Source organism: Pocillopora damicornis, chromosome 2 (genome assembly GCF_964200805.1).
Source record: "Pocillopora damicornis chromosome 2, jaPocDami1.2, whole genome shotgun sequence".
In the NCBI taxonomy this organism is placed as follows: Eukaryota; Metazoa; Cnidaria; class Anthozoa; order Scleractinia; family Pocilloporidae; genus Pocillopora; species Pocillopora damicornis.
This window is the reverse complement of record NC_142671.1, coordinates 16,394,765-16,407,871: the sequence shown is the minus strand read 5'-3', so window position 1 is coordinate 16,407,871 and position 13,107 is coordinate 16,394,765. Positions and strand designations below refer to the sequence as shown.

The following is a 13,107-nucleotide window of genomic DNA, read 5'->3' as shown; positions in this document are numbered from 1 at the left end:
AGTCATATTTGAAAGACGCTTTATTAAAGAGATATCAAATATCACGCCAGGTCATTAGTAACGCTGTTTATGTATGTCTTTTTTCGGTGAATTAATTTAATAAACCCTGCTAAATTAAGCTATCAAAGAATCGTTGATAAATATCCCGTCAAGAACCTTCCAGAACGGACAAAAAAAAGTCCATCATAATTCTAACGCGAACGCAACGACGGAACCAAGCCAAGTAAACGTAAATTAATAATTGTTTCATAGGAAATAAAAATGTATCTGTTGACAAAAGATAGCCCGGTGTCCTATAAAAACAATCCCTAGATTTAATTGATCGTTTCCACATTTGATTCTGGCGGTCTTTGTCTCCATGGTGACTACTCTTCGTAGGCTTTGTTCAAGCAATTTAAGGAGTTCGGAACCAAGCCTTCAGGTATAATACTGGTAAATTTAATTATATTTATCTTTACGATAACTTAGGCGACAATCACGGTGAAAAGTCATCCCTTAGTGCTCTATTTGCGCTGTGCTGATAAAAGGTAGGTACTTCTATCATAAGTTGCTTAAGATCGCTCTTGAGTTGTCCAGTTTGCAAGAAATTTATGATTTACTGAGTACATTATCTCGTTAGTATACTTTGCTTTGTAATTCATCTCGCTCTTAAGGAAGTTTCGATCTGATCTATGACTTCTTCGATCTTCATCTTCAAAATGCACGTAATTTCATTTATTTTTTACACCTTTGCCATGCGTGCGTTTAATAACAAGGATCAACATTAAGATCTCGAAAGGTTTTTTTTCGGTCTCGTTTGATACAAATTTGAATGGATCTTTGAATGGTTCGTTAAAATCGAAGGGCATATTGAATGATTTTTTTTAACAACGTTCACTCCATGTTTGTTACAATGGCACCTACTGGGTCAAGTTATCGTTCTGTTGAAAGAAAAATCCAAGACACTCCGACAAACGCCACAAATTTTTAAAATCATTTTAAGATCTCTGTCATGAAAGTTTGGTAAAAAAATACAATGTAAAAATAACAAATCCCTGGGAAAATTTATCCAACGAACCGTAAACCAGTCTGTAAACGTGATTGTTTGGAAACAAAAGACAAGGCACTTAACCTGGATCCATGTTTAATAATTCTCAAAAGCGTGTACCTTTGTTTTTCAAAAGGCGAGAGTGTCGTTTACTTCGCATGACCGAACACGGTCGTTAATAAAAAATTCTGTCTACACTTTTAATTATAAGAGGAACGAAAGCGAAAGATCCCTTGGAAATCGAAAGATAGTGATTGTAAAGATGACATTTCATCGGTAGATTAAAGAGCATCTATGTGTTGATCAGATAAATGCTCTTGTTCGTTTACCCAACCATTAGTCTCGCATTAAAGGATATTTTGGCGCCATCGGAAAACTTAAAGCGGTTTTTGAATAAAAATCGTCTCAAATTTGGTGAAAATATTTAGATGGACCGAGGGACGCTAAAAAGTAAAGGTATGAAAACTAAAAACTTACTAAAACCGTGATTTTCAATTGACCTCATATGTTACTATCCAATCGGTTAAGAAAACAAGACGGGAAACGATTTTAATGTAGACCTGTGAAGCTTATAGTGGCCGGCATTGTTGGCTTTAAGGCCATTAGTTAAATACATGCAGGATTGAATGCACGCTTAACTCGGGTAAGAAAAAAATACACAACTTTTGTTTTCTTTTGAATCATGTAATGGAAGATTTTCAATGTTCATGTGAGATGTTGTTGATAATAGCCGCGCACATATACGTTGGCCTAACATCTTCTACTTCAGTTCTGAACAGTGGGTATCGATCATGTTATAACTTCAGACGTCAAGCGGTAAAACCTCCGAAAAACACCTGTTTCAACATCCGTACTACGGGGCCTTTGAAGGGTGTCCACTGAGATTTCAACAAGAGTTAAATACGTTTGGACTCATACTGAAAAAAAACCATTTTTTTAAATCTGGCTAACCACTAGATGCTTGTGCATTCGGCGTTGAGATTGTAATTAGTAATTAAAAGTTAATGTATTTTCTTCAACTTTCGTGGTACTTTTATAGATAAACTGTGAATATTTGGCCAGCTTATTATACTATTCCAATGTTTACTTCTCACAAGAATAGCTTGACCAAATTGAAACCCGTCCTTCTATACTATGAAAGGATCAGTTCCTTGTAAGATTGATATTGCAATATGGCAAGCTAAGCAAACAGACAATTTTAGAGAGAGCAACGCCACATAGACTTCTTTATTGCCCGAAAATACTTTGCGCGGAAAGGTTAGATCAGCAGGAGCCCCTGGATCAACTGGAATTATTATTTATGTAACGAGAACGGGCAGAGCATAGGTGGGGGGTAAGGAAAGGACCAGCTTTCCCATATTTTCTCCTCAGACAACTCTGTCCCAATGATCTATGTTGCAGCAGAACTACCAGGAAGAAATAGCCTAGTATTATATCCATGGAAAAAATATACCTTAAGAATTTAATCAAGAAATTCTAATTATTTCGGGTTTTTAATAATATATTTTGTTTTGAGCACGCTGTCATTATTTGCAATGATTTTTTATTTCAAATTACTCTTGAGTTTGCCTGGGGAGGACATGGTTTGTTCTCGTATTAACCCGTGTAATTTTCTCTCCCGTTCTTAGCACCATGTCTTGCAGTATCAAACTTCTTGTACTTGTAGCAGTTTGCCTTTATTTACAAGCGATTTCAGCCAAACGGTATGACTTCAAATTTTGCTGGAGTCAATCAGAATTTGAGGCGATTTTGGACTCGCAGTGTTTGAATCGTGCTTTCAGGCGAGGCATTGAGAAGAGAGGTTTGTATTATGTCAGACGAGAGTTTCATGGTCAGTAGTTCTTTCTGTGGTACTTGTCATCGAATGTTTCGTAATCAATTTTGACGTGAAATCGTTTCTACTGTATACATTGGAGTTGAATGGTAACCAGTCTCCTCATTAAACACGATGCTTCTCTGTGATTGGTTTCTCTACAACCGTTGTGCTGACTGGTGTAGCACAGTTCATAGTTTATCATTCGATTTACGCCTGATCGAATTCATCGTTTTTGCTTGGCCCTGGCCAATGTACCTGCCCAGGGTTTTACCAATAGTCACGCGGGGGTGGTGGGGTGCTGCAAGGTACAACTTAAAAGCGCATGCGTATCAAAAAACAAATAATCACCGCACTCAATTTTTACTCAACGATAGTAAGAAAATGAAATATTAGGAAATCGGACGGTAGCACTAAAAACAAGTTTATGTCTCACATAATATTTTCGAATGTTATTCCGTAATTGTTGTCGATGTTTAAAAAAATGATCTTGAATAATACGCCTTCCTCAAATAATCGCCGCCTTTGAATAAAAGCCGCTTCGATAAATCTAAATTTTCAATAAACGCCGCAACCTTTGATCGAATAAATACGGCACTTAAGTGACTGCATGTTAGGCTCTTTGTTCTGTTTTGCTTGCCAAGCTATTCGGTCGATCTATCCGCCATCAATATGAATTGCCTGATTGATTGATCGCTTAACTGATTAAACCTTTTTCAATGATTCACAGATTTTGTGAAATCGGAGAAAGAGGCCAAGCACTTCCTCAAGAAATTAGCAAGGAGAGACCTTCATTCTGTGGAGCCTAGTCAACCTACGAACTACCATGAAGAGTGCTGTGTGGAGGGATGCAAGTATGAGGAAGTAGCGGAATACTGCTTGTTGTACTGAAAGTTTATGATCAACATGAATCAAAGGACACTAGTTAGAGCTTGAAAAACATGTACAGTCATATCGGAATCATATTCTTAAACTATAGTTTAAGTTGATCTTATTTGTGAGAGTTCCCTTCTTTTTCTTAGCTGCCCGTTCGGTCTCTGCGATCGCTTCCTTTCTTTGTACACATTTCGTGAAGAAGAGATAAAGTCCTCATTAGAGCATGACTCAATCGCGATTTGGTATGCTGTCATGAAACACAGATGAGTTTGATATTCAGAATATTTGCAGCCTTTTATCGAATGTTTCTTGCTTTTCTGGCGAGAAACGAAATTAGTGCCGATTTACTTATTTTCAGAGGAGGGCAGCCATTTCTTTCTCCGTAGAGATGGCATGGGGTTTTTAAGGTTTACTCATTAAATAAAGTTTGATTTGGGGTCCACACTAGTATACACGGCCTAATCGCGGTAAATCCGTATGTTCTAGGTTAAAACTATGAGGTTAGAAATTTGATTTACCGGAATGCTGTCTTCTGATACTCGTGACTCATGTCCCTTGACTAATGACTCGTGACCTTCGACCCTTCACCCGTGACCTGAGTATTAAGCCCGCCGTCTGTTCTCGTTTTTACGAGTGGAAAAGGTATACTTGCAGTCTTCTCAACCTCAGATCTTGTTTCTCTTTTAGTTATACAGCAAAGGGAATAAAAGAGGGGTCGAAGCCTTATTCTGCGACCGAAACTGGTTGATAATCACACGTACGATTTTTGTTGTTCGTTCTGTGATTATGGATTGCTCATTTATTTCATTACATAACGTCCTTATTTATCGATTGCTATCGACCCTCGTTTGCCAGCCCTTTTGGATCTGCTGAAAAGGAGTGGATTTAGAGAAACAATCCTACGTTCTCTCCCCTACTGAGTTTATTTCTTTTATCAATACGCGCGAGGACTGGGTACTACCAAGATTGCTCTAGTCATGATACGTATATTTGTGTCGTGTTGTTTAGGGTTTTGTTCGAAGTGCACTTAGTTTTACGGCTTAAGCTGCCATTTGACTCAGCAGCTGGTCTTTTTTATTTACATAAGAGCATTTGGAAGACTAATTGTACTGGATAATACACCTTGGAAACTAAATATTGTTTACAGCGTCCGGCAGGTTCGGGAAAGATCGGATGTCACGAATTCGTATCAAGTACAGAGAGGCACATTGTAAAGTCGTTGAATTTGTATTGCTTCAAGTGTGCCTTATTGGCAGGCGTTGGTGTTTCGAGTTTTGAATGCAAATCAAATCTGAGGTAATCATCTGGACTCGTTCAACCACTGCGGTTTCGAAATACGTCGACGTAACAACTTTGCCAAGATAAGGAGTAAGACGCCGGCTTTTTGGTCATAAATTATTTTTGAATTTTATCATTTGCCGTGGACTGTTGCGGTTTTATGCAAAAATATCGACCTCTATAAATATACCATGAGCAGCATTTCGGATTAATTCACGCCACAGTGTTGTTGACAGAAGTGAGACGACTTTTGTTGTTTTAATTTACCTTAGTTGTAGTGCGTGCCTTCGGCGACTTCTAGATGACTGAGGTCCTCTCTGATTCAAAGTATTTATCGCCAGAAGCGATATTCCAACGAACCTCCAGTGAACCCGATATATTTGGTACGGCTATAAGGCAAAGGACATGCAGCAATGCTTCACAGTTGCAATACAATAGAGCAAGGGAGCGATCGAGGGCTTCGTTTACAAACGGAGAAAGATCTCGTTCACCATCCCCAGTTGGTACTTCGAATGGTAGTGATTCTGAGGGTCAGATGGTTGTCGATGGAAGGTGAGGGGAATAAGTATTTACGTTTATTTAGGAGTTGAAAAGGGATTTTGTAGAGATAGTTTGTAGCTTTTGAAAATTCGAGTTTTTAGCCGAGCAGTGCTAAGCTTTATGTGTTGTGTTATGGCGTGAAGCTTAAGACAGGCAAGAGCACAACATACGGAAATGTTTGTATTTGTCTTTAAGAAGTTAAGCCGTTCATTTTGATCATTCTAGTCGTTTCAGGTGTTTCTGGGATTTTAGAAAATTCTTTGTTATGGACTAAATAAATTTTTTGCTTCATAAGTGTGTTTTCATTTTGAAGGTAAAAATTGTCTGTTTTAATAGTTTTCAGATCACATTGTTGTAATTGTTACACATGCATAATTGGTTTTGTCTTTGTCTGGGCGCATCTGAGAGTCATCCAATAGGCTGAATACGTTTCTAAACATTCCTAAAGTATCTTTTTTACTACATTTGCTGTACAGTATTGTGTCTAATCCTGAATGGATTTCTAGATGGTGGAAGACCCTAGAGCTCTGACTTGCATTTGTTAGGAGGGTGATAAATTTCCCAGTATGACAATTAGTGTTGTTTTCAAGAGGCCTCTCACTTCACGTCTTTTTAATGAGATAATGAGAGGAAAGAAAAATGTCAACCACAGGATATTGAACCTACAAGGAACCACAAGTTTCTCTCTATAAATCTAAGTCGTGCTTTATATTGACCAAAATTTTAACACCTAATGTACAGATTCATCAACTTCCTGAATCTGGGTCACCACTAACCTGTTTGAACATGAGCAAATACAGTGTAGTAAAGTGTACAGCACTTGTGGAAATGAGTGAAAAGATTGATCCTTTGTTCACTGGTAAAAACATTTTTATCCCTTGTGATATCTTAAGAACTGTTTCTTTAACAGATCATTTTTAGGACACAAAAATTTTATTCTGGCTTCATGTTAGCCTTGAGGGGAATTACAGTGTACCCTGTACTATTTTGTAACAGATATCTTGGGAGAAGACAAAACTATTCTGGATGTGAAAGTATCAGCTGGGAATGAGAATGAAACTGTAATATTCTCTGATTTCTGCAACAATAATCCTTACCAGCCAAGATTTCCAATATGAGTTTATTTTTTAAGCTCTGAGTTTAAACTGTTGACAATGAACCAGTTTCAACATAATTTATTTTCTATGACAGTGATTACTTTTTTTATCTTACGCGAGGCTTGTTTGTTTGTCTTTAGCACACTGAATGAAAGTTTCAACAGTGAAGACTTTACCTTCAGGGATCGTGCTCCAACGTCACCAAGTCGTGAAGAGGTGAAGGCACAGGCTTTTGAACGACTTCAAGAGGAGCTTAAGAAAGCTCAAGAGGTGAGGGCTTTTAAATGTAGTACTCTGGAGAGATAATTCTTGGAGTCTGAAGAGTGATCATTGTGTGAATTCTCTTAACTCAGTCCTGAAAATAAGCAATGATAATCATGACATTTATCAACTTCATAAGATATTAATAGAGTCAATTTTTTGGATGCAAAGTGTACTGCTGAGTTTACAAGACTGGCCATAGGAAAGAATTCTCTTCCATTCTTAGAATTTACCTTTCACCTACGCAATTGAAAGGATCGAGATATTATAAGATTTGAAAGACTGTGGCTAAGCCTTTACCTGTAACTCCCAAGATCTGATTGTTAATCCTCCCCTCTAGCTGCTATACATTTCCTTATGAATTAGGCACAAGAAGTTGGATTTAGATCAAGATAACCTCTTGCTGATAAGTTTGAGTATTCTCATAACTTGTTTGCTGATTAATGTATGGAAATTGTAGGGGGAAGTGACTTGTTAATTATGTTAAAGGTTGCAACGTAAATAAGAACTTATTTTGATCCATTTTGTCTATCAGTTCCAGTTATGTTAGAGTGCTTGGGCACCAAAACCTGTACACTTGCAACTGTTTCATTTGTTTAAGTGTAATGATATAATTCTGATGTTGTCTCAATAAAGGAGCTTAAGCTGAAAGATGAAGAATGTGAAAAACTATCAAGAGTCAGAAATCAATTGGAATCAGAGTTAGAAGAACTGACAGCAAGTCTGTTTCAGGTTTGTTCTGAATATACAACTGTACATGTAGATTGAAGATAACTTAAGTGCCACTCATTTTTATTGGGAATTCAAGTCAAATTGCTAGTTCTAAATTTGTCATTATATTTGAATGAACAATGTCTTCAAAGTGATTTATTGCATTATTTCTTTATTAATCTAACAGGAGGCTCATGCCATGGTTCGTGCTGCAAATGTTAAAAGGGCTGCAGCAGAAAAGAGATTCAAGGAAGCAAATAACAAGGTTGGTGGAAAACTATTTGTATTTTGTTGATCCTCGGTATTCCATTTACAAATAAGTTTTTACATGATTAGGCATGGCAAGGCTTGATTTGAAATATTCTAGATCATTACAGAAGATACTCCTATGCACTCAGCTTCAACTGCTAAATTGTGCAAGTTTAACCACCTGTAGGAATCATAATACAGTCAGACCTGGAACAAGGATGTAACTTTGTTGTCAAAATCTGTCACTAAGTTATATTTTTCAGATTTCATTTGTGAGTACGGAAACAGCAATGAGATTTTTAAATGAAACAAACGTCATCCCATGCTGTTATTTATAGGTTGAAGTTCTTCAAGCAGAAGTGTCTGCTCTTAAACAGTTAGTGTTAACCTCCACATCATCACAAAGTCACTCTAGAGGAATGGGCTGGCGACGACACAGCAGTGAGCACCTAAGCCCATGTCCAGATTGTAACTCATATGATTGTGATGCTGCAGTGACAATGAGGTTAGATGGAACATGTTTGCGTGGGCCACAAAATGGAAATAATTCCCCTTCAGATGAATCGGAGGTTGGTACAAACATTTTTTGTTTATTCTCTTATTTTTGCATTGTAGTTTTAACCCTTTAACTCCCAAGATCTCATTAGTAATTCTTTTTACTGTCTGCCATACAGTTTTTATGATGTTAGTTTGGAGAATTTGGTATTGGATCAACTTATAATCCCCTAATTGATATTTTTCTTCATTCTCATCACTTGTCTGCTTGATATTGTACTGATATTGTGAGGAGAAATTCTCTCTTGGTCACTCATGGGATTTAAAGGGTTAAGTACAGTTTTGGTGTATTGGGGAAAATTGAAGTAATTGCAGTCAAAAAATATTGTGCTAATTCTGATGGAAATTTTACCCCATATTCATTAGTAAGGACTCTTCTCAAAGTAGGGTTCCTAGTGTCTTAGTGTTGCTGCCCTGTGGATTGAAATATTTCAAAACCTACTTGTAGCCTGATTACTCTCCTTATTTAGCCTTGGGACCAAATTAAAGTGCTAAGACAGCTATTGATTGTTTTTGTTCAACCTACAGGTATTCTATTTTGAAAATTATTCTCAACCTGGCTGTACTTCTATTCAAAGCTCTTGAATATTCAATCAAACATGTAAATTATCTTTAGGTGGATGTGATCCTTTTCCGAGAATTTTTACAATGGATGGATGAACGTTCTGTTTCTCACGATCAGCCATTTTTAGCCAGAATATATAAAGAAGATGTTGGGCCATGTTTAGACTTTCCTAATAAGGAGGTATGTGGTCATTACTGAGGTAAAGTATACATTGTAAACTTCTAAGTAATTAGCAAATGGGAAAATTAAATTTCTCTGCGTTAGCTTTTGGCTTTTTGTACTTGTGATGATTATGGCAGCATGGGAAGGGGAAGTGGTGCCTGTCACACGCACAACCCACCCCCCCCATGCCATCCCTACTCTCCCTTTTACCTTCTTAATCCCTGCTGTGTCCTCTTTGAAGAATCACAGCTCCATCAATATAAACAGGTTGTGTAGGGTGTGTTTCTTGGGTTAATAATCTGTTGTCAGTGCATGGCAGAAATTGTGACCACATCACATTTTATTCTTTCTGTGTTTTAGCTCGCATTAGCTGTACATAGTGCAATTGAAAACAACACTTTAATGATGGAGACATTTAGTGGCAAACCAGTGTTCAGGTATGTGTGATTGCAGTGTGTCATTTTAAGTTCATGTTTTGTGTCCTTTCCTTTGTCCTTTTTCATACAAATATTTCAATATTTTATTGTGCACCCAGAATTCAGGACAATGTTGGAACACATCATTTCTAATGCTAACCTTTGTATGAGATCAATTTTACTCAATCATTGTGTGGCTTAACCCTTAAACCCCTAAGCGTGACTAGCATGTAATTTCTCACTATAATATCACCCCACATCAAATATCGTGGTCACAAGAATAAAGGAAATGATCAATTACTAAAGAAGTTCCTAACTGTATTAAACAAATTCTCCTTGTTAGCAACCTAGGAAATGTATAGAGAACGGTTTGGAGAATATGACTACTGCTATTTATGTAAGGGTGTAAAGGGTTAATACAACGTGAAGGTATATTACTTTCATCTTACTCTATAGCTGATAAGTAAACTTGGTTTTTTTGGATTATCTTCTGATAGCATCAGAGCGAATGACGAAGGGCATAGGAACTCTTAACGGTGGCCAATTTACATTATCAGCACAGTTGATAAAACCAAATTATCTTGTTATACTCTCCTACCGACGCAGCACCATAGTTTCGTGAGAAACTTACCCCCTTTCTTCATATATCTCAAATGACTTACTCTAGACTTTTCCTCAAATCTACTCCACCTTTTCTTTGTACTGTAGGAAGTGTGCGCTCACAGGAACGTCTCGATTTTGTCTTCACCGTGTGAAGTTATCAGAAAAAGGTGACTGGTATAACCTCAGTCGCAACAGTAGAGTCAGGGTGAGTGGTAATCGTGTGAATGCAAAAGCAGTTTTAGTGAAGATATAAATTTTCACGGGGAAACTGAAAATAACAAATTACAGTGCGTGTAAATTGTATGTAGGATCACTGGAATGAGGCTAAGAGTGGTCTAAATGTTTCACATGTTTATCCAAGTCTGCAGTCATGGACTTAAAGGAATCTGAAGTTTGTGTTCTCTATATTTTGAGTTCTTTTTAACTGTCCAAGTGTGTTCTGTGGTTCTTTTCTCTTTCCTCTCCACCAGCCTTAAGTGGCATATGTGGTAACACCTAACTTTTGGCGACGTCCTTAGGAAAGTCAGCTTGATCGCGGGCCCTTATTGATAACTTAAAAGCGTTTATCATAGCCTTGAACGGCTTCAATACTTTACCAGCCGTTTGCTGATTCAAGACCATTTACGTCTCCTAACTTATATTCTTCTCGTGTTAGATTGTAGCGGTGTGCGATTTTTACACTTATGTGCGTTACATCCAGCAAGGACTTGTGAAGGCAGACGGTAGGTGTGAATATAGTTTACCTAATAGCTGTAGCTTTCAGAGCAAATGGGAAATACCTCTAAGTACCTCTTTTGGTTGGTTTACCTCTGCGTTTGAAAGAAATAGACAACGAAATGACAACAGCAACATTAACCAAGACAGCAAATCATAGGGGAAAAACAATAAAATGGCAAGTGTTTGTTATATGGAAGAGGAGAAACTTTAGTGATGGAAAAAAAAAAAACAAAAAAGAAAACGAGATGCGTATAATCAAGTGCCACTGAAATGTTAGATCATTGCCTTCCTTTAAAGTAAAAAAAATTCCTTATAGCAGACTTAGATTTACCCGCAGCATTGCCAATAAATCAGGACTGTTGGGGGTCAAATGTATCCCTTCTTGGGTATATTGCGAAAATTTCTTATATGTAAAACTTTCATCATTAGAACGGGTTATGTTTGCAGTTTGTCTCAAAACGAGAAAATGCGAAAATATGATATCATTCAAAGCTGCATATTCTTTTATCGTTGTAGCGACTTTCTTTAACTGTCGTGTTTGTTTTTGATTATTTATTCATTAGTAACCGAGATATACTGGGAAGTAATGAGATTGAGGAGTGAGATGGCACTCGCGCGGTTAGGAATGGAGGGCGCAGTCAAGGTTCAAAGAAGCAGCGGTCACTCGTAGCAACGTATGCTCTCTGATTGCAATAACATTTAGGATCCGTAAGTTTTGTCAGGGCTTAGAACAAGGCAAACTTCTATTTTTGTATGAAATTGACTTTGAATACTGCTATTGAGAGTTGCTTTTAAGAATGAATATGGAAATTTTTATCAATGGTCTGTGAGAATGGTTTTCGAAAGATTTAATAGAATTTGTAAGACTTCAATGTTTCAACTATTGAAATTCTTAAAGTATTTATGCTTGCATTTTGTGTTAATGTAATTGAATACGTCATTTAAGGAGTTACAACGTTAGCAAAATTCGTGTAGGGATTTTTATTCATTTAAGCAAAGTTATTAGAATTTTAAAATACTTTTAAGTGTAGAAGTTGTGGTTTTTATCGCCAAATGACTGTGTTCGCTTCGGGATATTTCATTTAGAATCAAGTTATTTAAACGCATTCATGTAGAATCAGCGTGTATTATTATTCTAGAGCGCTGTTATTTCATATAACTCCATCACTGACAGAGATTGTTGGACAAGAATTCTAAGGAACTTTGAAAAGTAGGTTCTCATGATGGAGAGGTTTTTTTTAGAGTTGTTGTGCGATTTTAATTGGTGATGATCCATTTGAGGTCAGGAAGTGAATGTATATAAATGACTCAACATACAATATTCTTAAAATAGTTTTTATCATTAGTTTCTATTTTTCTATGAGAGGCTCTTTCTCATTTGTATAGAACTAAATAGACTTTTAATGATCTAACAAAACGAAATAAACATTTAAGCCTGAGGTCATAGGCAATGTACCTGTTTAAGTATGTCTAAGTTTCTAATAAGTAATCCGGTTGGTACATTTTTTTTTTTACTAAATGTTGTCGCTGTTGTTTTTCGTGTTGTTTTTTAGACAAGCTTCGGAATTCGATTTTCCTTTTCAGTGTGCGGACCTTTCTAGCCAACACATACAATTGAAATACTTAACTCTCTCTCTCTGTTACAGTTCCTGTCGTTGAAAATTTCTTCCGTTCTAAATGATGCTGCAATAATAGCCAACGTAGAACGAAGATAAAATAAGAGCTCTCGTAGGGATACAAAACCCGAGACTGTTTTCATCATTTGACTTGATGCCCTATCAGCCGACCTTCAACGGAGTAATCGTTGGTGAGTCTGGCTGTTTTCGAGGTTCCTATTTTGCATGAGTCATGCATAATGCTTTGATCAGCAGAGATAAAAGCGCCATGTTTAGCGGCATAGGGCACATATGTGAAACTACTCGTCAAGTTGTCGCGGAAAGGAAGGTGTCAACACCTCTTAGGAGCCTGGGTCAAAGAGATCTGTATCATACGAGTAAACTTTTTATTCTGTTGCACAACGTTTTTAATTGCGACTTCGTGGCTTGTAATCCTACATTGTGTCTTACGACTAAACAAGACGAGCCTAACAGTCGTTTTTTCCAGAGAATAGTAACTCGTGTTATTCACTCAACAAGGTGTCGATGATTCTGGATATGGTCTGATGTTTTACGGCTGCCTTATTTGAAAGGCTCCGTTCAATCTTTCACCCTTTTTCTCATTATTATTATTATTATTAC

General features: G+C 37.1%; 2 protein-coding genes across 6 annotated transcripts; both read left to right on the top strand.

Moving 5' to 3' along the window:
- Positions 1-320: 320 nt before the first annotated feature.
- LOC113676414 (insulin-like peptide IlO1_i1) lies at positions 321-4,166 on the top strand. 3 transcript variants are annotated; one of them, XM_089196847.1, is made up of 3 exons: positions 321-421; positions 2,656-2,828; positions 3,571-4,166. In XM_089196847.1, exons 2-3 carry the CDS (start codon positions 2,660-2,662, stop codon positions 3,729-3,731), a joined length of 330 nt encoding a protein of 109 aa, XP_089052973.1. In that variant the 5' UTR covers positions 321-421; positions 2,656-2,659; the 3' UTR covers positions 3,732-4,166. The 3 variants fall into 3 exon arrangements, with proteins under 3 accessions (XP_089052973.1, XP_089052971.1, XP_089052972.1); XM_089196845.1 differs by having other exon boundaries at positions 384-527; XM_089196846.1 differs by lacking the exon at positions 321-421 and adding an exon at positions 1,347-1,483.
- Positions 4,167-4,647: 481 nt separating this feature from the next.
- LOC113676413 (guanine nucleotide exchange factor for Rab-3A) lies at positions 4,648-12,316 on the top strand. 3 transcript variants are annotated; one of them, XM_089196842.1, is made up of 11 exons: positions 4,649-5,012; positions 5,267-5,546; positions 6,772-6,901; positions 7,529-7,624; positions 7,791-7,868; positions 8,191-8,421; positions 9,024-9,152; positions 9,495-9,571; positions 10,259-10,358; positions 10,809-10,875; positions 11,434-12,316. In XM_089196842.1, the coding sequence occupies exons 2-11, from the start codon at positions 5,296-5,298 to the stop codon at positions 11,538-11,540; spliced, it is 1,266 nt and encodes a 421-aa protein (XP_089052968.1). In that variant the 5' UTR covers positions 4,649-5,012; positions 5,267-5,295; the 3' UTR covers positions 11,541-12,316. The 3 variants fall into 3 exon arrangements, with proteins under 3 accessions (XP_089052965.1, XP_089052968.1, XP_089052967.1); XM_089196841.1 differs by having other exon boundaries at positions 4,649-5,084; XM_089196839.1 differs by having other exon boundaries at positions 4,648-5,546.
- Positions 12,317-13,107: the final 791 nt, after the last annotated feature.

Excerpts from the sequence above, each read along its gene's own strand:
- LOC113676414 (XM_089196847.1), top strand. The coding sequence starts at position 2,660 with ATGTCTTGCAGTATCAAACTTCTTGTACTTGTAGCAGTTTGCCTTTAT. Across the intron at positions 2,829-3,570 it reads GCGAGGCATTGAGAAGAGAG|ATTTTGTGAAATCGGAGAAA; the intron begins GTTTGTATTATG and ends AATGATTCACAG.
- LOC113676413 (XM_089196839.1), top strand. The coding sequence starts at position 5,296 with ATGACTGAGGTCCTCTCTGATTCAAAGTATTTATCGCCAGAAGCGATA. Across the intron at positions 7,869-8,190 it reads TCAAGGAAGCAAATAACAAG|GTTGAAGTTCTTCAAGCAGA; the intron begins GTTGGTGGAAAA and ends TGTTATTTATAG. Across the intron at positions 9,153-9,494 it reads TAGACTTTCCTAATAAGGAG|CTCGCATTAGCTGTACATAG; the intron begins GTATGTGGTCAT and ends TCTGTGTTTTAG.